This window comes from Sminthopsis crassicaudata, chromosome 2, assembly GCF_048593235.1.
Source record: "Sminthopsis crassicaudata isolate SCR6 chromosome 2, ASM4859323v1, whole genome shotgun sequence".
Taxonomy (NCBI): Eukaryota; Metazoa; Chordata; class Mammalia; order Dasyuromorphia; family Dasyuridae; genus Sminthopsis; species Sminthopsis crassicaudata.
This window is the reverse complement of record NC_133618.1, coordinates 362564564-362589267: the sequence shown is the minus strand read 5'-3', so window position 1 is coordinate 362589267 and position 24704 is coordinate 362564564. Positions and strand designations below refer to the sequence as shown.

At 34.5% G+C, this 24704-nt stretch overlaps 1 protein-coding gene across 4 annotated transcripts in view; it reads left to right on the top strand.

Annotated features, from left to right (window-relative positions):
- Positions 1-24704, top strand: part of ACSL6 (acyl-CoA synthetase long chain family member 6) — a 141245-nt gene that overhangs the window by 101357 nt on the left and 15184 nt on the right. For 2 of the 4 annotated variants that reach the window (XM_074290962.1, XM_074290960.1), the window contains exons 10-15: positions 8660-8733; positions 11229-11306; positions 14955-15089; positions 16252-16386; positions 17910-18005; positions 20253-20325. In XM_074290962.1, the coding sequence (XP_074147063.1) occupies positions 8660-8733; positions 11229-11306; positions 14955-15089; positions 16252-16386; positions 17910-18005; positions 20253-20325 (591 nt within the window). Of the gene's footprint in view, positions 1-8659; positions 8734-11228; positions 11307-11363; positions 11442-14954; positions 15090-16251; positions 16387-17909; positions 18006-20252; positions 20326-24704 lie in introns of all 4 variants that reach the window. The other 2 variants (XM_074290961.1, XM_074290963.1) reach the window with 1 other exon arrangement.

Sequence of the window (24704 nt, the reverse complement as noted above, 5' to 3'; positions counted from 1 at the left end):
TTGTTTCAATTATTTGTTTAATTTATACACTAGACTTCTCTAAGCTTCATATGATCTTCAAAAGGCAAAAATTTTGTTTATGCCCTCAACTTCTTCTTCCTTATTGATCTAGCTAGTATTTTAGCACAATATTCAATAGTAATAGATCTGATAATGGATATCCTTACTTTATCTCTGGTCTGAATGGAAAGATCCCCATTGTAAATAATGCTGGCTCTTAGTTTTATATTCATAACTTTGAGATAAAATTAAGCACTTTAGTTTGTTCGGAGACAACGAGGACACTCAAAACTAGTTAGGAACATGTATTGTAATATTTTTCTGAACTGAAACTATAGACCTATAGAATTAGAGAAGCAGAGGCTGAGCAGACATAGTTATCAAACTGTGGATACCCTTTGAGTGAGCAGTGTCTCTATGGGGTCTGTATCCCAAAGAGTTTAAAAAAAAAAAAAGGACTCACATGTGCAAAAAAATGTTTGTAGCAGCCCTTTTTGCAGTGGCAAGGAATTGGAAACTGCATGGATGCCCAACAGTTGGGGAATGGCTGAATAAAGTTATGGTATATGAATGTTATGGAATATTATTGTTCTATAAGAAAGGATCAACAGGCTGATTTCAGAAAGGCCTGGAGAGACTTGCATGAAATGATACTAAGTGAAGTGAGTAGAACCAAGAGAACATTGTTCAAAGCAACACCAAGATTATGTGATCATCAACTGTGATGGATTTGGTTCTTTTCAACCTTGAAGTGATTTCAGAGCAATTCCAGTGGACTTGTGATGGAGACAGCCATCTGCATCCAGAGAGAGGACTATGGGAACTGAATGTATATTTTCACCTTTGTTGTTGTTGCTGTTTGCTTGCTTGTCTTTTTTCTTTTTCATTTTTTTCCCTTTTGATCAGATTTTTCTTGTGCAGCATGATAAATATGGAAATAAGTTTAAAAGAATTGTATGTATTTATCCTGTACTGGATTAATTGCTGTATAGGGGAGAGGAAAGATGAGGAAGGAGGGAAAAAATTTTGGAATACAAAGTTTTGCAAGGGTGAATGTTGAAAACTATCTTTGCATATATTTTGAAAAAATAAAAATATATTATTCTAAAAAAATAAAGTCAGCTCAGAATATCTGGCTCAGAGATATTCCAATCATCTCTGACATTAAAAACAAGAACAGCTAGACCCATACCTATATATTACTGAGGCTATGGCAGAAGTGTTGGGACATGGTCCCACTTCTTTTTGGCTCCATTCATTTGACAAATGCTTGAAAGTAATATGGATAAGTGAATAGAAAACTAACATCAGAATCAGTAGATCTGGGTTCAATTCTCAATTCTTACATTTAACTTCTCAATGATATGTAGTGGAGTATCTTATGGAGTATCCATATCTTAATGGAGTACTTCAATGGAGTAGCCTTATCTTGTATTCTCTCTACATAAGTAAGATAATGCAAGTAAGATAGTTCATTCCCTCACAACACATATGAGAAATTAGACATTGGCAGCAGGGAGAAGGAGGTAGAGAAGTGCAGCAATAAGATCATAGCTTATTTTAGAGATGTCTGGAAAGTGATGTTCAGGATAAAGTAAATTTTAAAAAGAGCTTATCCCTTAGGGAGAGAAGAGTAAGAAGGAGACAAGGTTCAGATAACATGGCTTGGAAATGGCCTGATTTAGAAAACATAAGAAAACATAAAACCAATAAATGCCACAGGAAACTTAAGTATTCTAACATGAAAGTGGGAGAGAACTGTATTCTTTTTCTAGGACAGAAAGCATTTAAAATTTTTTTCCAATAAAATAAAGAAATGCTACAAATAAATTTCTTTGCTTAGTGCATGAGTTTCTACCCTCAAAAACAGATTTTTTCTGATAAGACACAATATAAATTAGGGAATAAAACAACCATTTAATTATTGGGAATTGTATTCTGTGAGTTTGAATAATGAATAGCGTGTTGCACTTGGGGACAAAAAGACTCAAATTCTCCCTCATGACTAGGCAAGAAACTTAACCTTTTTGTGCCTCAGTTTCCTCATCTATAAAATGAGAAGAATAGCTACCTCAAACGGTTGTTGTGAGTTAATACATTCACAAAGTTAAGCACTTTGCAAACCTTAAAATACTATATAAATGGTAGTTATGCTGATTATTATTATGTCACTAGAATATCAAAGATAAAATTACACATATTTACTCAGAAATTGAAAAAAAAAAGAAAACTTGATTTAAATTCTATTTCTACCTCTAATCTTTGAGCTATCTATTTAATAATACTCATCCTTTTCAGTGCATCTAAATAAATTGACCTTGCTAAATTTAACCAGGAGTATGCATGGCGATATACCTTTCCTCCTGGTAGATTATCTCCTAAGGTTTTCATTGAATATGGAATGAGAAACTCAGAGATATTATCATCTGGATCCTATTTCATCCAAGTTGCTGAATCTCCCCTTGAAGATTAGTAGAGATGAGGTAAGTGAATTTCTTATTAAGCCAATGCAATAGCTTGTTCTGGTGATGTCCTCAAGATTGCTGATTGCTGAACAATAAATAATAAATTAGTGTATTTTAAAAGCAAAATTGAAGCTAATTGATAGTGTGCCACTCTCTAAAACCTCAAATTCATAAGTTCATGGACTTTTTAAGGAATTATCTACTATGGACTTCTTTTTTTAGGATATGTATTTAAATTTTAAGGCTCTACACACACACAAATATGTTTAGAGAGAGATAGAAACAGAATTTAGATTTTTAAAAAGCATTTATCTTCAAAATAACTATCAGGGTCAAGTATTATCAGTCTACAACTGGAAGGGATCCTGGAGATCATCTAGCCCAACTCCCTTATTTTAAGAAAAATTAAGAAATTAATTAATTAAGAATTAAGAAAATTAAGGCCCAAAAATGCTTTTCCTTATCCAAGATCTAAACAATAGAAAGTAGCTAGTTAGTCTATAATTAACTATGTTAACACAGCCTTTTTAGGGAAATTGCTTTCTTGTTACATATTTAGATTTAAAAGAATGAAGAAATTATGTACATAATATTCTCTGATTAATTCTTAATTTTAGGCTCTACATTTTCTTCAATTTTGTCCTTGCTCTGAATTGTATTCAGAAAACATTTATTGAATTTAATTTGAAGGACAAATACAAATTTAAAAGGCTTAGTAAAATGCATTATGCATTTAGCACAGAAAAGAACCTTTGAGGTCATCCACTTGAACACCTTCATTTCACAGATGAGCAAAGAGGGTCAATGACTTACTTAAAGATAATAAATGGAAGAGCTGGGATTTTGAACCTGGGTCCTGTGATTTCAGTTGCAATATTTTTTCTATGTATAACACATCCTCACAAGTTAAAACCAAGAATTTTATGGTAGTATTACATATGATTAAGAATGATCTATTTGAGTGAAAATATAGACATAATAATCATCATTAGGGTGTAATATGGTGCAGTGAGAAGGTATAGAGAATTTAGGGTTAGAGTACTAGATCTAGAATGAGGAAGACCCAAGTTCAAATCTTACCTCTCATGTTACCTAAATCTGTGACCCTAGGTAAGCCCCTTCACCTGTTTGCCTCAGTTTCCTCATCTATAAAATGGGGATTAATAATAGCATTTAACCTCCCAGATTTTTTATGAGGCTCAAACAAAGCAATAATGGAAACAACAACAAAAAATAATAACAGCGCAATGCCTGGCACATAATTAGTACTATGTAAATGTTAATTATTATTATTACTAATGTTAGAGATAATTAAATGCATATCTAACTTTGGCCAAGTCCTTAGAACTCAGCTACATAGGCTTTGTATTAAACCATCCAGATAATTGTAGCAGTGTGAATATGTGTATTCATATCCACCCTATATGAGTATATATGTGTGTGTATATATGTATAGACCCAAAACACCACCATCCTGCCAAAAATAAGATATTCTTCATAGAATAGAATTGTTTGGTCAGAGAACTCATCTTTACAGGTTTTGGCCATGGATGATTTGGTCCCTATTATAAAATTAAGCCTGTCCAAAGGAGAGATTTCACTTTTGATATGAAATTGATCAATTCAGAACTAAAGGAAATCAAAATTCCGATTTCTGAAGGAGAGTGTATTTTAAATTAAAAACAATTTTAAGTTGAAGAGTTAATGAAAATTAGTGGGAGAACTCAGGAACCTAAATTTTTTTTGGAGAATTTCCATTTTACCTCCTTGTAAATAGCAAACATTTTTTAAGATATAAATTTACTGATTTTTGTGGTTAACAGAGGGAAGATAATGGCTGATGAAGAAGAAAGAAAACTCACATCAGAAATTAACAAATACTTTCTACTTTGTGAGGCTTTGTGAAAATGTGACCTTGTTCTGGCCAAGTCCTGAAGATTGGATCATGGTCCAAAAAAGGAAATGCCACATATATGCCATTTGCTCCATAGAATGTTCTGCAAAGTGGTGATGAGATGAAAGAGTAATTAACAGGTGGTGAAAAGATGACAGGATATTCATTACAGAAGAAAGGTTATGACTAATGAAGACAACTTGGTGAATTCCTATTTATGAATCATAGGTGGAAAGCAAGCCATTTAATATTTTCTGAAATTATGATTAATCTGATTTTTTAAAAATTCATTTTCATTGATATCTTTAATTTTTACATTTTATTGAAAATCCTTTTTAAAAAAAACTTGCTTCTTTCCCCATCACTCAACCTCACGCTCCCCCTGTTGACAAGAATCATTCCTTAAAAGAAAGAAATTTTACTTGATTTCTTCATATGGCATTGAACTAGAAAATATCAGAAGATTTTGAAGATGATAAAGAAGATATAAAACCTCATTTTCATATAGATTCTGATGATTCTAAATTATATTAGCTATTGATCTTTCCCCCTAATGATTAATTGGTAGAGAGTCTGCCTATCTACTAAAAGAAATGTAGTGAAGCGATACTATAGAAGAAAACATCCTAAATTAATCTTAACTGGACAAATGTAATAATCACTACTTTGTTGTGGAATTAACAACAGGATGACTCAGAGCTTCAAAACATGGTTGTGAAATTTCTATTAAGAATAATATACAGTCCCTCTTTGAGATTCTCCTGTCAGGAATCCAGCAGGATTTTAAGCTCAATTTTCCAGAAGACCCCCTTTTCACCGAAGCCCATGTTTCACCCCCAGAGTTTTGAGTGAGTTCTTTGAAAATATCCAGAATGTTCAATTCTAGCAACCATGAATGAAAACTAACAAACAGAAAGCATTTGGCCATACTCTCAGCAGAGGAAACTTTCAGTCAACGACTAAGCAAATTTTTGAAAATGTCTTATTTAATTCAGATTTGAGAAGTCTTTTTTCTCCTTGATATAGCATTGAAAGAGAGGACATGTATAAAGTTCCTTCTTAAAGGGAAATTATTTCCATAATGGAAATCATTCATAAAATATTATAATGTTTAAGATTATGATGTACCATTTTATCAGAAGTTTACTATTCTGGTTTAAATAATTTATGTATGTGCCTATAGCACACATTAAAAAAATTTTTAGTTGTTTTTTTAATAAGTTTTTATCCTTTCTCCATCTCCTCCCAAAGTATTATTCTATAAAACAAACAGTAATTTTAAGAAAAAAGAAGAGGAAAAATCAGCATTATTTATCAAAAAAAAAAAAGTCTGAAAATATGTGCAAATGTGAAACACTTGTGGAATTCCTGACATTGTAAAGGCTTGAGTTGGGAGTATCTGTCTTTTTTTTCAAAGCATGCTTATAGATTAGTGTTTCGCAACATTCACTTTTGATTATGTATAGATGATTGTTCTTTCAATTTACATTATTGTAGCCATTGTGCATATTGTTCTTTCCATCAGTTCAAGCTTCTCTGTATTCATCATGTTCATTATTTCTTTCAACACGGTAATATATTATATTCATGTACCACAATTTGCTTAATCACAAAGTTCTATATATCACAAATCTGCAGTTGAAACTTGTCTCTTAAATTCAAAGGTAATACTTTAGACAGTGACCATTAATTGTAGGGGAGGCTAAATGGCCAACCTATAATATGGTGTATGAAAAGATGTCTCCTATCAATGATCCTGTACCTGTTTTGTCCTTCTGTCTAGAACTTCCTTAGTGACACACTGGGACTTTCAGTGCATTTCATTTGTTCCATGGAAAGCACTCTTTCTATGTGAATCTTGAAACCATTGCATTCCTACTGCTAACTAATGGAATTAGAGGACAGAACTAAGAACAAATGACAGAAATTACCTAAACCAAGCAAGAAGTGTAAACAACTCAGAATACAATTCCTACTCAGAGCCTTTTCATTTTATAGTGATACCTGCCAAAGCTTGTGCTCTACTAGGAAGTCTAACTTGTTTCCAGGGCCATAGTAAAGTATCAAGAGTGAGAATGAAGTGGAGGAATAATAATATTACTCATGTTTTTTTATAATACCTTAAGATTTTTTTTGTAAACAAAACACTTTCAGAACACCTAGTAAGGTAGTTAATATAAGCATTATAATTCTGACTTTAGAGGTAAGGACACAGATGAAGTTCAAGGAACAGTCAACAATTCAATATCTTCTTGCATATAGTATGGATTGATATGAGTAGTAGTATACATATTGATGAGATTATACAATGCACTAAAATGTCATAGGCACTGCCTACTATAATATAGATCACAACTGACTCAATTCTATGTTATTTTTATCTATGTTTCTCTTCCCTTCTCCAATAAATCCTCCATAGAAATCAATCTAATATGCTGAAATCCTTTTTTTTGTTTTTTTAAAGTTTTTATTATTTTGTTAAATGTTTAGAATTGAGAAAGAAATGAAGAAAATGGTCATAATACATATTAAAATGCAAAACTGTCATATTTTTTTTTAATTCAGAGACCCAGTTGTTAAACACATAGCAGAATACCTATTGAGTTGTTTATAAATTTCTATTTTTGAACAGACCCAAACCTTCAAGAAAACTTTGATATAAGGAGGTTTTTTTTTTCTATCCAATCATCTCAAGATATTTGTTAATGGTGTCATCACTAGATCTAAGTGTGAAATCCTTTCTCAAAACATTTTAAGTGAAAGTGAAAGTACTGTAATGAAACTCTTCTGAAGGACTTATGAAGAAAAATCCTATCCATACTGAGAGAAAAAACTGATGGTGCCTGAATACAGACTGAATCATGATCTATTTCTCTCTTTTTTTTAAGTTTATTTTTCTTGAGGATTTTTTTATTAGGATTGTAAATCTATGTTTTATTTTACAACATGACTTTTATGGGGAAAAAATGAAGCTTTGTTAATCAAAAAAAAAAAGTTAAAAGTACTAGTACAATCATTGTGCTATCTGGAATCTCACACTCCATGATGAACCCAACCCCCTTTTTTGACTATATATACTTCCTCTATGTCATTTTTATATAATTTCTTTTCAATTTAGAAAGTATTCATCTTCTGCCTTATACTAATAACCCCAGTGTCCCTAAAGTTTTCCCAGATGCATGGTCTATTGAGCCCCTGAGTGTTGAAGCCTATGATTTGTATAGTGAGGAGTGCAAAGAATTGCCTAGATTGAGCCAGAAATACCAAATCTTATTTCCTCTAGTTCCCAATTTGCAAGGGATGCCACTAGATCTTGACTGCAGCATAAGTCATATATGATTTAACACAATTCTGTCCACACATGTCTGAATGCTCTAAAAGCATTCACGGTCTTAAATATCTTCAGGTAACATGTTGTACTTGATATATGGGGCAGGGGTATATTTACTAAGGCCTCCTTATGATACTTCTAATGAAAATAATGACAATTCATTCACAAAGTACTTTCTAGATTATCAAGTCTTTTGGTTCCAAGTGCAGTGCTTTTTATGCAGTGCCATTCTTTAGAAAAAACACATTAGGAACATCATATATATTCAAATTATTAAGACCTATACAGCTCAAAAAGTCATTTTGTTTATTCTATAAAATCCATTTCATCTCAAGGCAGACTTCTATCCTACAAAATCAGAGTTTGGGTAAAAAGAGCTTGTTAATAATCATTTCATCTGATTTGTACCTTCAGATGCCTAAATCCCTCTTTGCAGTTCCTCTGAGCTACAGCAAGGGAAAATCCTTCAATTATATTTATCATAAGATCTGCCCTATAAACTGTGCTGAGACAGCCACGTCCAACTCATGTCTCTCTGTAGCAGCATATAAAGGAGAAAAACAGACAAAACAAGGTCTCAAACAGATCTAAAACTTCAACTATGGAGAATCATCCTGTAGTTCCTTGCCAAGCCTGTGATGTATCAGCAGGGTTCTACTTCTTTGCCATCTACCCTCATCACAGGGTACTGACAACACTCATTTCATATAGTTCTTAGTTCCTAGAAAATCCTTTGATCCTGTTAGCAATCTTTAAGTCGGTGGTAGAAAGGTTCGGTCTAGACCTGCCTCTTGGTCTCTAAGCATATGGAATAAGCTACCCAGCTATTTGTGACTTTGACAGGAAGGGATTGAAGCTTGCTGTTCTATCATTTGCTAACCGTATGACAGTTCTTCTACAAAGCATAGAGTCTCTCAGGAAGGAGCCCTGTGATTCTCTATTAACATTGCTTTTTCTTTTCCTTCTCAGGGAACCCAAAAGGTGCGATGCTCACCCATGGGAATGTGGTTGCTGATTTTTCGGGCTTTCTGAAAGTCACAGAGGTGAATATGGCAGTATCACTAATGTGGTCAGAGAGCCCATCCAGGACATCTTGAATTTTCAGGTTTCTTTTCACTTTGCAATCCTGGATATCATATGTGAACTTGGTGCTTTGGTCCTTACTTAAGGAAAACCTCTTCGGCCATCAGTGGAATTGTAAAAGTGCAAAGATTTATTCTGCCTTAGTTAAGGAACATCTAGTGATCTCCAAGCACATAAACCCCAGAAGTTATTTCTACAAAATCAAAAATAATTTCTCACCTGTTTCATATTCATTGCTTAGTGTCACTATGTATAAATCACGTTCATAACTATGAATGCATATGCAGTTTATAGAGCATCCTGTCCATTGTCAATCTTGCATTTCTAATAATAATTTCAAAATTCTATTTTGACCACTTTTTTAAAGAAAGAAACTATGGATGCTATAACTTTTTCATAGAATTTTAAAAGTAAACCTAAATTAAATTGGGACTGGTTTTTGTCCTAAAAATAATTTTAAAACTTTTTAAAAATTGCTTTATTCCTTATGTTCAATAAATCTTGTCATGTAGAGGAAGGGATTATGAACCCTTTTCCCTCCAGGTACCTAAAAACAATAATTTATACCTAATAATCAAAGATTATGGAAAAGGTACACTCTGAATAAAGATAATAAAAAGATAAGCCAAAAATATGCATTATCTATAGCTAATCCCATACATGATACATATGCGTTTCCTCAGCATAAAGATAGTCTCCAACTGAGATCATACCTCTTTCTTTAGGACTTGATGGAATCTCAGAGAGGTTAAACTCTACTTATGGCATGTGTTTATTAATTGTTCAATAAACTAAATCAAATCTGACCCATGTTAAAGCTCCATTCAAATTTTGCCAAAGTACCAGAACAGAAAAGAATGCCATAGAAAAAGAAGAAAATCTTAAAAGTCTATGTAATGACAACTTTTGGAGGCAAGCTGTATGTATAAGATATATCTTCCAAAACACAAGTGTGCCCATCTTAGAAGTAAGTTGCTCAAGATAAATACTCATGAAGTACATGGAAAGTTTATTTTAAAATGGCTTTTAAAATAAGTGCACATATTTGTAATATTATAAAAACCTGACCTCCATGTTATGCGCATTTATTTTTTAATAAGTATTTTGAATTACAGTGTGGGCCTAAAGCTTCCCATAGAAAGTATTATATTGCAGTAAATAGGTCTGTATCATAAAACAGTGTAATAAAACTCTGAACTATAAGTTAGCCACTCCCTCTCTAATATCATTGCATAGGAGGTCACAGTAACTCTCTTTGTTAAAGTTGCTATGAAAATATCCATTTTGTATGTGTATGTATTTTCATTCAATGAAGGATATTCACTGAAATCCAATGTATAACTTTTCTTCTTTTCTCTACACTCTCCCAAATGGTGACTGTGACAAGGGTGTCGAATACAGCTCTTAAACCTAAGGGAAGGCTTTCAAACTAAACATGATTGTCCTCAGACAGTGAGTGGTCCTGAGGATTTGGTTGGCACGGTAACTTAAGGATCCCTTGTCCCTTGTAGTCTCTTTGTCTGCACATTTTAGACAACTCCATCTATGGCCCCTTAAGAAGGTCAAGGAGATCTTGAGTCTGTTCCAACAATTTCTTCTATCACATATTCCCCCAGGGTAGAAATTTAAAAAATGCTCAGAGGGGGGAAGGGAAAAATTATTCTCCCTTTCAAAATGTGGTGGCAAAACTGAAAATAGAAAAAGAATTCTGCATCTTTTGATCTAAATTACTTCTAAAATGGGTGGGGAAGATTTCAGGCATCAAATCTGCCATCATTCCATGCTTAAGTATATGAAAAAAAATTGCCTAGTACTCCCATGAACCATATAAGATGCAGATTTCTTTGTAAAAGTAGTTCTTTTTTCGGTGGGGACTCTGCTCCACTGGTTTATATGTGCTTCATTTTGCTCTTTGCTGCTCCCAATAACCTGAAGTCATTGACATTGTGACCTAACAGTTCGCTTCCTATACTGCTCTCTCTCTCTCTGTTTCTTTCTTTTTCTTTCTCTGTGTCCTTCTTTCTCTCTTCCTTCTTATGTCTTCTCTCTTTCCTCTTCTTCATAATTCCTCTTTTCTGCTTTTCTAGCCCTTTATCCAATTTTTCTCCCATCATCTCACTTTTTTCTTTGTCTCTGTTCTCTCATTCTATCTTCTCCTTTCTTCCTTTCTCCTTACTGTGCTTTTTCTGTCTCTTTTGCTTTTTGAATTCTTTTTTTCTCATTTTATCTCTTTTTCCTTTCTTCTCCTCTTACCCCTATTATCATCCTTTCTTCCCACTCTCACTCCTGCTTCCCTTTCTTTTGCTCCTCCTTTTCTCTTCTCTTTCTTTCCTTTCCTCTAATCTTTACTGTTTGCTCCTCTAGTACCATTTTTCTCTTTATTGTTTTATGACTTTCTTGTTGTCTTCCTGTCAGTGTTTCTTTCCTTTCTGTCTCCCATGCCCTTCACCTGCAGAAAGTGATCTTTCCGAGACAGGACGATGTGCTCATCTCCTTCCTGCCTCTGGCTCACATGTTTGAAAGAGTTATTCAGGTAAGACACCTGTCTGACTGACTGGGCCTGGTTCGGGCTCCTTTTGTTTTCTTACAGAGTCAGTGGTCACCCACTTGTGAGGATGTACACATTTCCTATTTGCCTTTAGCACACATGTTTGAGAGAATGGTACAGGTAAGGTCCAAGCATCAGAGAAGTCTTCTTCTGTGACAAGAACGAATAACCCTACTGAAATCATTGGCAGTGTGACATAGAACTAAAAATATATCATAATCAGAAAGTGTCATAGGGGCATCCTTCAGTGCTTAAACGTTGGACTAATCATCTCTGTGTGTGTCAAAGTACTACAGGGTGTAGGACAGCTAAAATTATAGCTACCTTTATCATAGAGAAGACCACTGGGACCAGATCTCATCAGCCGAGCAAACTAATACATTTCCTTCTTAGATAGGAAAGGGTTTTTTTTTTTTTTTTTTTTAAACCTCTCCTCTCATACTCTTCCAATAATAATGGCTGCTTTAGTGCTACACCATGCATAATCTTGACTAGCTGTTGCCACATTTCACAAGAGAAATCTCAATGTAGTTTTGCACCTTCATTTCTGACAGAAGCTTCACAATTCATCAAAACAGGGGAAATTTTTTAAAACAAAAACTCAAGAAAATAACCAGCAAATGTTTATATTACAGAGTATCTATTTTGTACCAGACACTATGCTAACCACTGGTAAAATAAGCTCAAAGAACAACAAAATCCTAACTCACTAGGAGTTTACATTCTAATGGAGGGGAAAAAAAAAAAAAAAAAAAAAAGTACCTGTAAAAATATATATGGGATAAATGTAAAGTAAAAAATACAAACATATTTAAAGTTGCTAAATATAAATTTGTGAGGGAGAATACTAGCACTTGAGGACATTAGGAATGATTTCATGAAGAAAATGGCACTTGAAATGCATCTTACATAAAGAGAATAATTCTATGAGGTGGTGATAAAGAGAGAGTGTGTGTATTCCAGGCATGAAGGACAATTAATAAAAAGGCACAGAGATGGGTGATAAGATTGTTCTGTGTGATGAAGAAATGGGAGGTCAGTTTGATTGGACTTCAACATGCAGGAGGGGAAGTAATGAATGTTTGATGAGATTGGAAAGATAAATTAGAGTCAGGTTGTAAAGGACTTTAAAGAGACGCATTTACATTTTATCCTAGAGACATAGGAAGCTACTAGAATTGATAAAGTAGGAGAGTCATATGTTTAGATATATGCTTAAGGAAAATTACATTTTAAGTATTTAGGCTAGATTAGAGTAGAAAGAGACTTGAGGCAGGAAATCAACTAGGAAATCATCACAGTAATCTAAGTGAGAGTTGGTGAGGACCTGAATTAAAATAGTGACTATATGAGTAGAGAGAAGGTATCAGATGTAAGAGATATGAAAGGGAAAACAGCAAGCTTTGCTCACTGATTGGACATGGTAGAGTAAGAACGAGGAGTCTATGATAATACTTAGGTTATGAGACTGAGATACTCCTGGGATGGTGTTGCCTTCTGCAGCATCAGGGAAGTTTGGGAGAAGAGAAAGTTTTTCCCTATGTTGAGTTTAATATGTCTCCAGGATGTCCATTTGAAATATCCAATAAGCAACTGGTGATAAAAGGTTAAAGTTTAGGACATATGACCTGGATAATCTGCATAGAGATTATAATTAAGCCTATAGGAACTAATAAGGTTATCAAGAGAGTATAGAAGGAGAAGAAAAGAGGACTTAAATCATAACCCTGGGGAATACCCACAATTAGGAAATGTGATATGGATGACTAGTGAACCAAGAATACTGAGAAGGAACAGTCAAACAGGAAGAAGGCAAACCATGAGAGAACAGTTTTCACAAATACCCAAAAAGAATATAGTATCTAAGAGTAGATGATCACAGTTTCAAATGCAGGAGATAGATTGAGATGATGAAGTCTAAGAAAAGACAAGCAGATTTGGCAATTATTAACTGTAATCATTATTAACTATGGAGAAAGCATTTATAGATTGGTAATATGGTTGGAACTCAAGACTGCAAAGTGTTCGGAAGCAAATGAAAGAAAAGAAAGTAGAGATATGAAGCATAGAAAGTTTTTCATGAAGTATTCCTAAGGAATTAAATCAATATTACTACTAGTAATATGGAAAACCACGTTCATCTCAGCATTTGACTCTTACTAAGATAAGAAATGTAAATTTTGAAAGAGTGTGGGATCATTTGGAAATGTGGGCTCAAATGAGATAGCTGAATATGTACAACTTTTCTCACAGAAGTGGTCTTTCACTAATGGGCCAATAGCTCTTCTACTTTCTTCATTTTTTTCTTTAATAAATAAAAGCTGATTGATTCAGAACTAGAACCAAAAGTCAGGTTTCATACCAAGCTAAAGATTTTAAAGAAAAGTCTTATCATCTTACCCTGAGTTAGACTCCCCTTTGAAAGTTTAAAAAATATAACAATAATCTACAGTCATTACCCTCTTTCTTATCATCAAGCCACAGGTCACTAAAGATAATACTATAAACTACATTCAAAGGGGGAAAAAGCATTTTGACTATTAGACCATTAGAAGCACTGATTTGAGTATCTACTGTTGACTGTTATTACAACTGAAAGAAAAACTTAAAATATTAATGTATGACATCATCCCATTTTATAAGCAATCCTAGAGGGAGCATCCAGTGTCTTCCAGTAGGAAGTACTAACCACTAGAAAAAGGAGTTTTGGTATACTAACCAACGACTACTTAGTGAAGTCTATAAAAATTAGTGCAATTTCCAAAGGTGCCTGAGGAATCCCTGTGAAGAATGTGAGAAAATATTCCATAAGTATCTGAAGTAGATAACCCCTTCATGCCTAAGTATCATCCTAGAATATTAATTCTGAATGGAAAATTGATGTCAAGGATTGGGATGTTGTTACTAGAAAAGATCTTTCCTTATATCATCTTCTAACTAGGACTTCAAGTTTCCACAGCTATGAAATTGGGGAAATGAACTCAATGACCTCTGAGGCCACTTCATTTTATGAGTTTCTGTCCACTGAGACTTTTCTTTGTGGTACCTCTCTTTGGAAGATATTTTCCTCCAGTTTGGGAATACAGACTTATAATTATCATCCAAGGAACCTAGAGGGCACTCAGTGGTGCCATGTTCCTGATTATACTTAATTAAGCATAATTTTGAAATGATATTTTAATATATATATATGTATATATATATATATATGTTTATGGAAACAAAAACAAAATGCACATGAGCTTTAGAAAGATTATCCACATTTTTCTTGTGGCACAAGTTTACTAGGGCAAACATAGATATGACACTGATGAAGAAAGAGATGGTCTGGCAATTAGGGTTGAAGTGGGACTCCCAAAATGACAACTTTTGTTCCCAACTTTCTGAATCACACAATGGGTCAAATTGTAGAAGCATAGATGATAACTTTGGGATAGGGTGAAGTCCTCTTACTCCCAGGTCCCAGAGCTACCTTGGAATCAACGTATGGCTGGGCTGTTGGAGTCCAAGCCAAGTGTCATTCTGCCCTCTTGGATTAGGTTGGCTTTAAATAGCACTTTAGCCAAAGGTGAACATAGCCTTTTATTCAGTATATCTCTCTCTCTCTCTCTCCTGCACCATTTTCTTGAACAGTCAGTAGTCTACTGCCACGGAGGGAGAGTTGGATTCTTTCAAGGAGACATCCGCCTTCTGTCAGATGACATGAAAGCTTTACGTCCCACTATCTTTCCAGTGGTCCCCAGACTGCTAAACAGAATGTATGACAAGGTGAGATGGTTTGATCACCACAGAGTTAAATTCAGCAAGCATTTATTAAGTACCTACTCTATGCCAGGCTACAAAAACAAAAATAAATAGTCCCTGCCTTCAAGAAGCTTTCATTGCACTCAAAGTAACATATTCACCAAAAAGTAAAAAATAAATACAAAGGAGATTTACAGGCACCATCAACAGTTTGAAAAATTAGGAAAAGCCTAGAAGGAGTTAAAGGCTTAGGTGGGAAAGGAAAGCATTCTGTGCATCAAGACAGCCTATGCAAAGGCACAGAAACAGATGATGGAATATTATGTGCAGGAAATAACACACACCTCTGTTTAGCTGGAGTGGAGGATGCATGAAATAATTAACCTGGAAAGAGAAGGTAGAGCCAAACAGAGGACCCTTTCTTCCTGTCCTGAGATGGACATTCTGCCTCATCCTAACACTCAATGAGAGCTTCTAGCCATGTGATTTTCTTCCTGAGAATAAAAAATAGGGAGATGCTAATGAGCCTCCATCATTGTCATGGATTCTTTTGAGATTGTATTTTAGTTCTAGGGGCTGGAAGAAGGTGAATTTTAAATATATTCCTCCAGTTACTCAAAATGAATAAGAAAATGCTCCAAAGCTGCTTCTTTCCTTTCTACTTCTGGCAAGATCTTTTAGTCAACACATATTTACTAAATTCCTACAGTATAAAATGCATTGTGCTATCCAAACTTAACAATGTCTCTTAAATGGTCAAACATGAAGTGAAAAAAAATAGCAGAAATCGATAATGTGCTCCCTATAATTAAATCTTCAAGAAGAAGCTGAATGACTGTCAGAGATATCATAAAGGGGATTCCTTTATTGAGTTAATATATATGAATCAGACTCTTTTCTCCCCTCCCTCTTCCTTCCTCTCCACTCTTATATTTCCTATTATTCTCATTCCATAATAGCAGATAAGTGGGAGGACCTACTAAAGCCTAAGAGAGACATCTTATTTTCTTGTTTCTGTTTTTTAACTAACCTTTAGTCAAGTTCAGCATGGATTCATCCATCTCCCATCCTAAGAGTGCAAAAGTAGAATTAGGTTTGGGATTTATAGATTACTTTCCTTTATGATGAAGTGTTTGCAATAAATTATGTGCCCAGATTAAGTTTTTGTTCATTGTTTTTGTCCCAGATATTCAGCCAAGCAAATACTCCATTAAAACGGTGGCTTTTGGAATTTGCTGCAAAGCGTAAGAAGGCTGAAGTTCGAAGCGGAATCATTAGAAATGATAGCATATGGGATGAACTTTTTTTTAATAAGATTCAGGTAAGGAATTGAGTAAAGCAGCTGGATAGTTATACCAAGAATCAGACAGTTCATTCAACAGGGAAATTTAAATAATCCTAAATACTTACTTTTCCAAAGGACTCCAAGTGATTTGCTCAGATCTTCAAGTCTCATAACTTTTAACAATGGCCTATTGTAGTTGGAGGGGGTTAAATGAGGGTCTTTGGTAGAGACAAATACTGGAAGGAAAGGAGCATTCAAGTAATAGAAAACATTAATTCTCTAAGGAGCTCAAAAATTTTTAATTTTCTCCAATGAAATTGGTCTGCAAGGTACCTAAACTATTTCATATTCTCCCTACTAGACAAGAGAAGAAAAAAGCTGAACACTAAAACCAAGGTAATTTTCATGAAGCAATACTAAATTAAAAGGTAGTAGAAAGAAAGAACCCTGGTCTGGAAGTTAGAAGACTTCTGTTCTGGTCCTTGCTGACTCATTGTGTGGCCTTCAGATATCCTTCTTCTTTCTCTGGGCCTCAGTATCTCCTTCTTAAATAAGCAAAATGGATGGACTAGTTTTTGAGGTCTTTTCCATTTTTCAAGTCTATAGTTCTAAAAATTATTTCTTTGTTTCCCTGTCCTTCACTTGCTCCTGAGTAGGACCAAATTCTTAGTTATTGTTATATCCTGTGCCCAACCTAACCTCCTCCAGGGAGCTATGGTTAATTAGTATTTTTGAAAAATGACATGACTATGCATTCACTTGCTGCTCCATTATTAACTATGAAAGTTGATCACTCTTTAAAGTGCTTTTGGCCCTACATACAATGATGAAGTGTCCTAAATCTTCTTTATTTACTGAGATGTCTTGCAAAAGGAAGCAGTGTATTGATCTGAAAACTATATATAAAAAGCAAGGCCATTAGCATTTTAGAAATTTGAAGTAACTTCTTATAACTCAGCTTTTTTGGTGCTGAGAAATGATGTAACAATGACTAGGTATATTTTAAGGACGCTAACATTAAAGAGAGAACAAAATCTATAAAAGGGTACATAGATTAATAAATTAATAATGAATAAATAATAAATAATTCATTTAAAATTGTAGCTGAACATGAAAGATTAGAAAATAATATTAAGTAACCTGTTTCATTGCATTCAACTTATTTTCTTCAGCTTAAAATTGAAATTTATTTCCTAGCATTCCCTGTCCCCACTTTAGTGTTCTAAGTAGCTACCAGATTTCCAAGTTGAGTTCTAAACCTTTAGCTTTCCCACTGCCCTGTCATATAACACTGGCTAAGGTACTCCTTTTTTCCTCGGACCTCAGTTTCCCCATCTGTAAAGAAATAATGGGATTGGACAACTAATCTCTAAGGCTTTTCTTCCTCTAACATTGAGTTAATGTACTTCTGAGCTTTCTATTCCTGAATATTCCCTTGGGTTTGATTCTTAGTGGTAGGTTGGGCTTCAAACTATTTAATTATATTTCATGAGGCTGAAAAGATTATCTTAGGCACATGTCAAAATTCTAATTAATTGATTGTTTCCTGTCATCTATAGGCTAGTCTCGGTGGGAGTGTAAGGATGATTGTTACTGGAGCAGCTCCTGCATCTCCCACAGTGCTGGGTTTTCTTCGTGCAGCCTTGGGGTGTCAGGTACAGTACCATAATATTCTGCCTACCTTCCCAAGGAATCATGTCTTGGAGCAGCTAGATATTCCCATAAGTAAAATAGCTGGGAATCATATAGACTCAGCAGCCACATAGCAGCTACTCTTTCCTCCAGAAGGTATAACCCATAAAATGAAGAGAGACAAGATAGATTTTATATATCTTATTTATCTGGATACTACAAGATTTTCCTCATTATTGCTAACACATTATTCAGGATAAAGAGCCAACATGTTACATGTTGGTTATTTATTCAATTCAAAAAGCTTTTATTAAATTCCTACTCTGTATCAACCATTGAGGTAGGCCTTAAGATACAAAGACAAAAAAAAAAAAATCTTTAAGGAGCTTTCATTCTATTGGATCTATATGTTCATAGAGAATTATTTTTTAAAATTAATTCCTGGTGTAAAGGCATTAGCAATTGAAATGATTAGATTAGGCAAGCTATAGCAGGTAGTCTTTGAGCTGAACTTTGAAGAAAAGCTTGAATTATACAAAATGCAAAAGGTACAGGAGTACAATCTAACCACTGGAGACAGAGCTAAGCAAAGGCATGAGTATGATAAATGGGATACTATGTACTTAGAATAGTAAATGGGCCTATTTGATTGAAACAAAGAATGAATATAGAATAAAATGCATTAAACCCAGAAAGATAGTGTGTTGCCAGAAGGTAAAGGGTTTAAAAATCAAACAGAAGTATTTTTACTGTACCCTGGAGATAAAAGGGAATCTTGCAAACTGGGGAGTAATGATATGATCACAAATGTGTTTCAAGAATATCAAGTTAACAACTGTGCAAATCATTAAAAAGGGGAGAGAATTGTGGCGACCATGCTAGCACCCTGGAATCAGCCGGAGTCAGGATAGCAAAAGTCTTTATTCTAGGTCTTTAGCAGCAGAAGTGAAGAGAGCAGACGAGTGGGATCTCTGCAACCTCACCATCTCATCTCTCTTGCTGAAAGTGACCCTGGCTAGTCTCCCTGCACCCCCTAGTCCCTCCCACAATTCTCTGTAAACATCAAACGATTGGGCCAACACAGGATAGTGGGAAGGGCCATTTTCCCAGGATATTCTTATAGAGCATTGTCCAATCAGTAATTAGCCTCAAGGGCTTGATTGTCCCACCTCAGTGCATTGGCTCAAGAGTTTCAGCCCATTACAGAGAATGAGTTAGGAAGAACTATTAGAAGACTATTGCAATAATCTGGACAAGAAATGATAAGGGTCTCAGATGAGTCAAGGTTGGGGGTTAGGGAAGAAGTATCATGTAAATGGATAGAAAATTGTCAACTGATACTCCGCATGAATCTGGTCTGCACTTATTCCAATTTGTACAATGTTTCCTAATCCAGATATGAATATAAATATGGCTTTTAATTAAGAGAAATAATATATTTTTATATTGTGTTTCCACTAAATGTGTTATGGAAGCATTTAAAAGTAATTTACTTACTCATTCAATAAGTACTTGTTTAGCTTTTTATGGGCAAGGGCCTGTAATAGGTTCCATATACTCTGGACATTATTAGTGGGACTCAGATAAAATTGGCCACATATATGTTTTTATGAATATGTTTAAATATTGGGTTTTTTTAAATTCTTGTATTTATAACACAATCCTCAGCATATGGTACTACCTTATAGTAATGTTCTTTTAATAGTATATCAACTAAATTCCTTCAAAAGGTATCCAAGGAAAATCAACTTTATTCCAAATGTTCATGTATAGTTGTTATTCAGAAAGTTTCTAGGCTATATGCTTTCGCATAGCTAAAATAAAACAAACACAACTTAATAATAAATGGATAAATCATGTCAAATTTTTAAACCTATAAAGATAAGAGTTAAAGCAATTCAGAGACATTATAGCCCCACACCTCACATTACTTTCATACACTTATATTAAAAAAAAAAGCTTATCCCCAGTCTTCAGCCTACTTTATTCACTTATACATCATTGTGATCTATATTGAGTATAATGCATGTCTTACACAACAACAGCCAAAGTCACATTCCCAGTGCTGACTATTTTCAGATTATTCATGAATGTTAATTGGTTGAAAAGAAAAGCATTATACAATATAGAAGAAATTTCCATTATTTAAATAATGCTCAGATGAATAATTATAACAACCATTACTGATTTCTATATAGGAGAGAATTTTGCCTACATTACCTCAATCTTTGAGGTGATGGTCAAGGTTAAGAGCCATGTTTCTCTTGTAGGTATATGAAGGTTATGGCCAAACAGAGTGTACAGCTGGGTGTACTTTCACAACCCCAGGGGACTGGACCTCAGGTAAGAGGGAAAGAAAGTATCTAATCCCAGACATAATAATGCTTAGGGAATATATGTGTGTGAGGCAATTTGAAGATTCATTAGGAAATAATGGACTACTAAATTTTCCAGAGTTTTTAAATGATTAAAAGTGTATGTGAATAGAAAAACATTGTCTTCTTGTAGGGAGGGCGATGAAGGTCTTTGGTCTCTTATAATGCTAATGTTCATAATGTTACATTATATGTTTGTTATGATAATTTAGGTAACTAGGAATTATCCTAGTACTATTTCACTCAAAGTGGCACTTGTCTTTACATTTGTCTTGCGGAGAAAGTAACAATCTATGATACTGTCCACAATAACTTTTCCAAAACTAATTTCATTCCACCTTCTTACTCTCAAAAGACTCTCTTACTCCCTACTTTACTGAGAAAATTGAGACCATTTCTGATAGTTCTTTATTTCCCATCTTCTAGATGTCAAAGTCTCTCTGGACCCTGCCCTAAATTCTTCTCCATTTTTATTCCAATCTCAGAAGGTGAAGTTGCCTTCCTTTTTATCACTCTCTAGTGCTACTCTCAAATCCAACTCCCCTTTGACCTTGTGCTGCTGACGGTATTAATTTTCTATTTTCCTTTCCATTTTAAATTTCTTTTTCTCTATTTTTTCCTTTTCATAGTTTCTGAAAGCTTGTTCTTTCCTTCTCTATCCTAAAAAATAAAAAGCCCTGCTCTTGAACCCTTGCCATTGCCTCAAGCTGATGAGGGGACCTTGAAATTCTCTGAAAATCCTTCAAGAGGAAAGTCTTTCCTTGAATCCTGCCTCTGTAGGGGACCCCACCTGAGGGAAACATCCTAACAGCTTCTTTCTGTTTTCCTGAGAGATGGTACCACCTCCATTGATAACATTCACTACTGATTAAGCTTTTCATTGAATTAAAGATCAAGCCTAGAGATACTCCTCCAGTTCTATTCAATTCAGTTCAAGCTGTACCCAGCCCCATCAAGAACTGCCCCCAGCTTGTAGATAAAAAAGAGCCAACTTGGGGCTCAGTCTTTGCAGAGGACCTAATATGCCATCCCTGGCATAGCAGCAAACTTCTGCCTGCCAGAATGATATCCTCTTCATCATTACCCTCTCTTTATTCTCACCTATTTCCCTAATGAGACTTTATATCTCTCTGTCGGGATTTCTCTAGTAGAAACTTTACTTCTCTGTCAGGACCTTGCTACTAAGGAATTCAGTCCTTCTATTCATGCATAGCAAAGACTGACTTCCCAAGGCCAATAATAAACTTCTTTTTTTTCAGTCTAGCTTTTCCGGGTTCATAAATTCCTTTACAAAGGACCTCTGCACTACCAGAAAGAGAGTTCCCACAACTCCCTCCCTTGCGCTGAATCCCAAAGGGGATTTAGGGGAGCCAAACCTCTTCATTTGGTTCCCTGGACCCCGAACCTGCCACTAATCTCATCATCTAATTCCCTGACCACCAGTAACCCTAATCTCATCATTTTGGTTCCCTGAATCTAATTTCATCATTTGGTTCCCTCACCGGGAACTCCCAAAACTAGACCTCATCATTTGGTTACTGAATGGAACCCCAAAATTTGGACAAGGTAAAAAAAAGCCTTTCTTCTTGTTGCCTTTTCTCTAGCTAGCAGAATTCCTTTATGGAGATTCCTGTGGCCCTCCTCTCTCTAGACTTGTTGTCTACTCTATAGCTAGGACACTCAAACTTTGAGTCGTCAGTCTCTGACAATTCTTCCTTGAAAAATTTGAGACTCAGAGAGCATTTTGTTGCTCTCCTTCTCTAGAGAAGGATGAGGTGCTATAGTATCAGGGTCCCCTCATCAAGGCTACCTCTTCTATTTCACCTGCTACATTTCTATAGCTTATATCCATTTTCTTCATTTCTTCAACATCCATTCACTCTTCAACCTCCTATTTTCTTATTTATATCTCTACCCTTCTAATGAAACTTCTTTTTCCAAGTTTACCAATGACACTTTGGGGGAAGGGATTCAGAACTATGAATAGTGTAGGAAACTCCCAGTGAAGAAACTTCCTCTGCCAGTGCAGTTTGGCATCTGTTCTGTGACTTAACGACATTATTAAAGAGTTGCCTAAGGCAGAAGTCTTCACACTTTTTTATTACATCTCCAATATGTGTTTATTATTTATTAATTATATAAATATATTATTGTATGAAATCATTATTTACATTATAAAATACATCCAAAATGGAAAATTTTAAAAGAATGAGATCAAAGAAAAATAATAATTGATTCTCGAGTCATAGGGATTGATTATTGTTTATTGAATGGGAGAGAAGTGATATGATTACACCTGTAGTTTAGGACAATCATTCTGCCAGCTATGTGGAGGATAGATTGGAGGGGAGAAATATGTAACAAGGAAATAAACTAAGCTATTGCTGTAGTCTACTTGAAGGCCTAAATTAGGATAAATTCAGGTACATGAGAAAAAGACATTTGTGAGAAATGTTGTAGAGTTAGGAATGACAAGATTTGGTAACTGATAAGACATGTGGCATGAATAAGGAGTTAAGAATGACACCAAAGTTGTGAACCCGGGACACTAAAAGAATGGTGTTACCATTAAAAGTAATGGAGAAATTCAAAAGAGGAAATTATTTAAGTGGAAATATTAAGAGATCTATGATCTATGAATATTTATTCTATATCACTGTTTCCCACTTCACCCTCAAAATGAGAAAGAAAATGCCAGTGCCCTGACATACAGAGCCTGACTACAGAAACTTGGGTCCTCATTAGTTTGTGGATACTCTGAGAAGACAAAACCATGATTGCCTATTGTGGGAAAGATAGATGTGACCCATCTTCCCACCCTTCAATTGGTTGATTTATCACTCATGGAATTATGCTACAATCTTCTAGGGAGCTTGATCTCTTTGTTGGAGGCCACTGGCGCGAATGAGATGTTGAAAAACTTGCTTAAGTTTACTGAACCAGTACAAGTCAGATGTAGGACTTAAATCTAGGTCATCCTAATTATGAAGTTGACTCCGTATTCACCAGACCATGCCATTTCTTTTCAATGACCTTTCAGATCCTAAATCCAATGGACCTTTTTTCAGTTGTCATTCTTCTTTGCTAAAATGCAGGGTTCACAATAAAGAATAATATATAATGAGCATAGAAAAATGTGCTCAAACCAGCTTATGAAGGATTTTTAATTACAAATAAGTTTTTATATTATTTCCTAGAAACAAAAGGAAGGTACTAAATGATGATTCTTAAATAGCAAAGTGATATGGACAGACCTATGCTTTAAGAAGATAAATTTGGCAATCATTTAGAGAATGGATTGAAAGGGAAATATTGAAAGCTAAAAGACAAATTAGAAGATTACCATAATAGCCAGCAAGTATCATTCTTAATATAAATAATAATAATAAATATCATTCTTAAACTAAGGTGGCAGTCATGTGAATATAATAAGATGATGGATTCAAGACACATTGTGGTAGTAGAATTAACAAAATATACAACAGATAAGAGGGGTAAGGAAGAAGAAAGAGAAGACTAAAAGATCAAATATTATTTTTCCTTAATCTCATCTTTTTAAAATGTCTAGTTTTGATATGTTTTATAATGTATATAATTATTTAGAGATTAATGTGTATATATATATACAATATGTGTAATATGTAGAATAATGATAACATAATATATATGTTATATGTATATAATTTATGAATAAGACTAGAGACCTAGATGACTTAAGGATGTCCATGACATCCTCAACAGAAAAAAGGAAAAAATAAAGGCAATTTGAAGGGAAAGATGATTATTATTGTTTCTGACATGATGAGTCAGATATACTTATAAGACTAGCAGTTGAGAGATATCCAATAAGTGTCCAATACTGATATGGGGTTGGAGCGCAGGAAAGAGCTGGGGAATGAGCATATAGATCTTTGAGATATGTGTATCAAGGCAATTGATAATCTCATGGAAACTGATAAATTCACAGGGATTGGAGAGAGAAAAGGCCCAGGATACAAACCGGGGGTATAAGTATTTGTAGAGAGTGGGCCAACAATTGTAATCCTGCAGAGAAAAACAAAAAACAGTCAGAAGTAGGTGATTCAGAAGAAAGCAAGTATTATAAAAATTGTTATTATAAATAATAGTTCTTGTTCTCAAGTAATTTCTATCCCAATAAAGAAGATAATGGCTTGTGCCCAAATGAATGTGGCATAAAGTAGAATTAATAAAGGAAAAGAAGGGATAAAGACAAGATTATATCTTAAAAAAAAAAAACAACTAAGGTAATAAGAAGTGATTGACTTTTTAAATCAACCTAGACTTAGGTCTAGAAGAAGGAAATGGTCAACAGTGTCAAATGCTGCA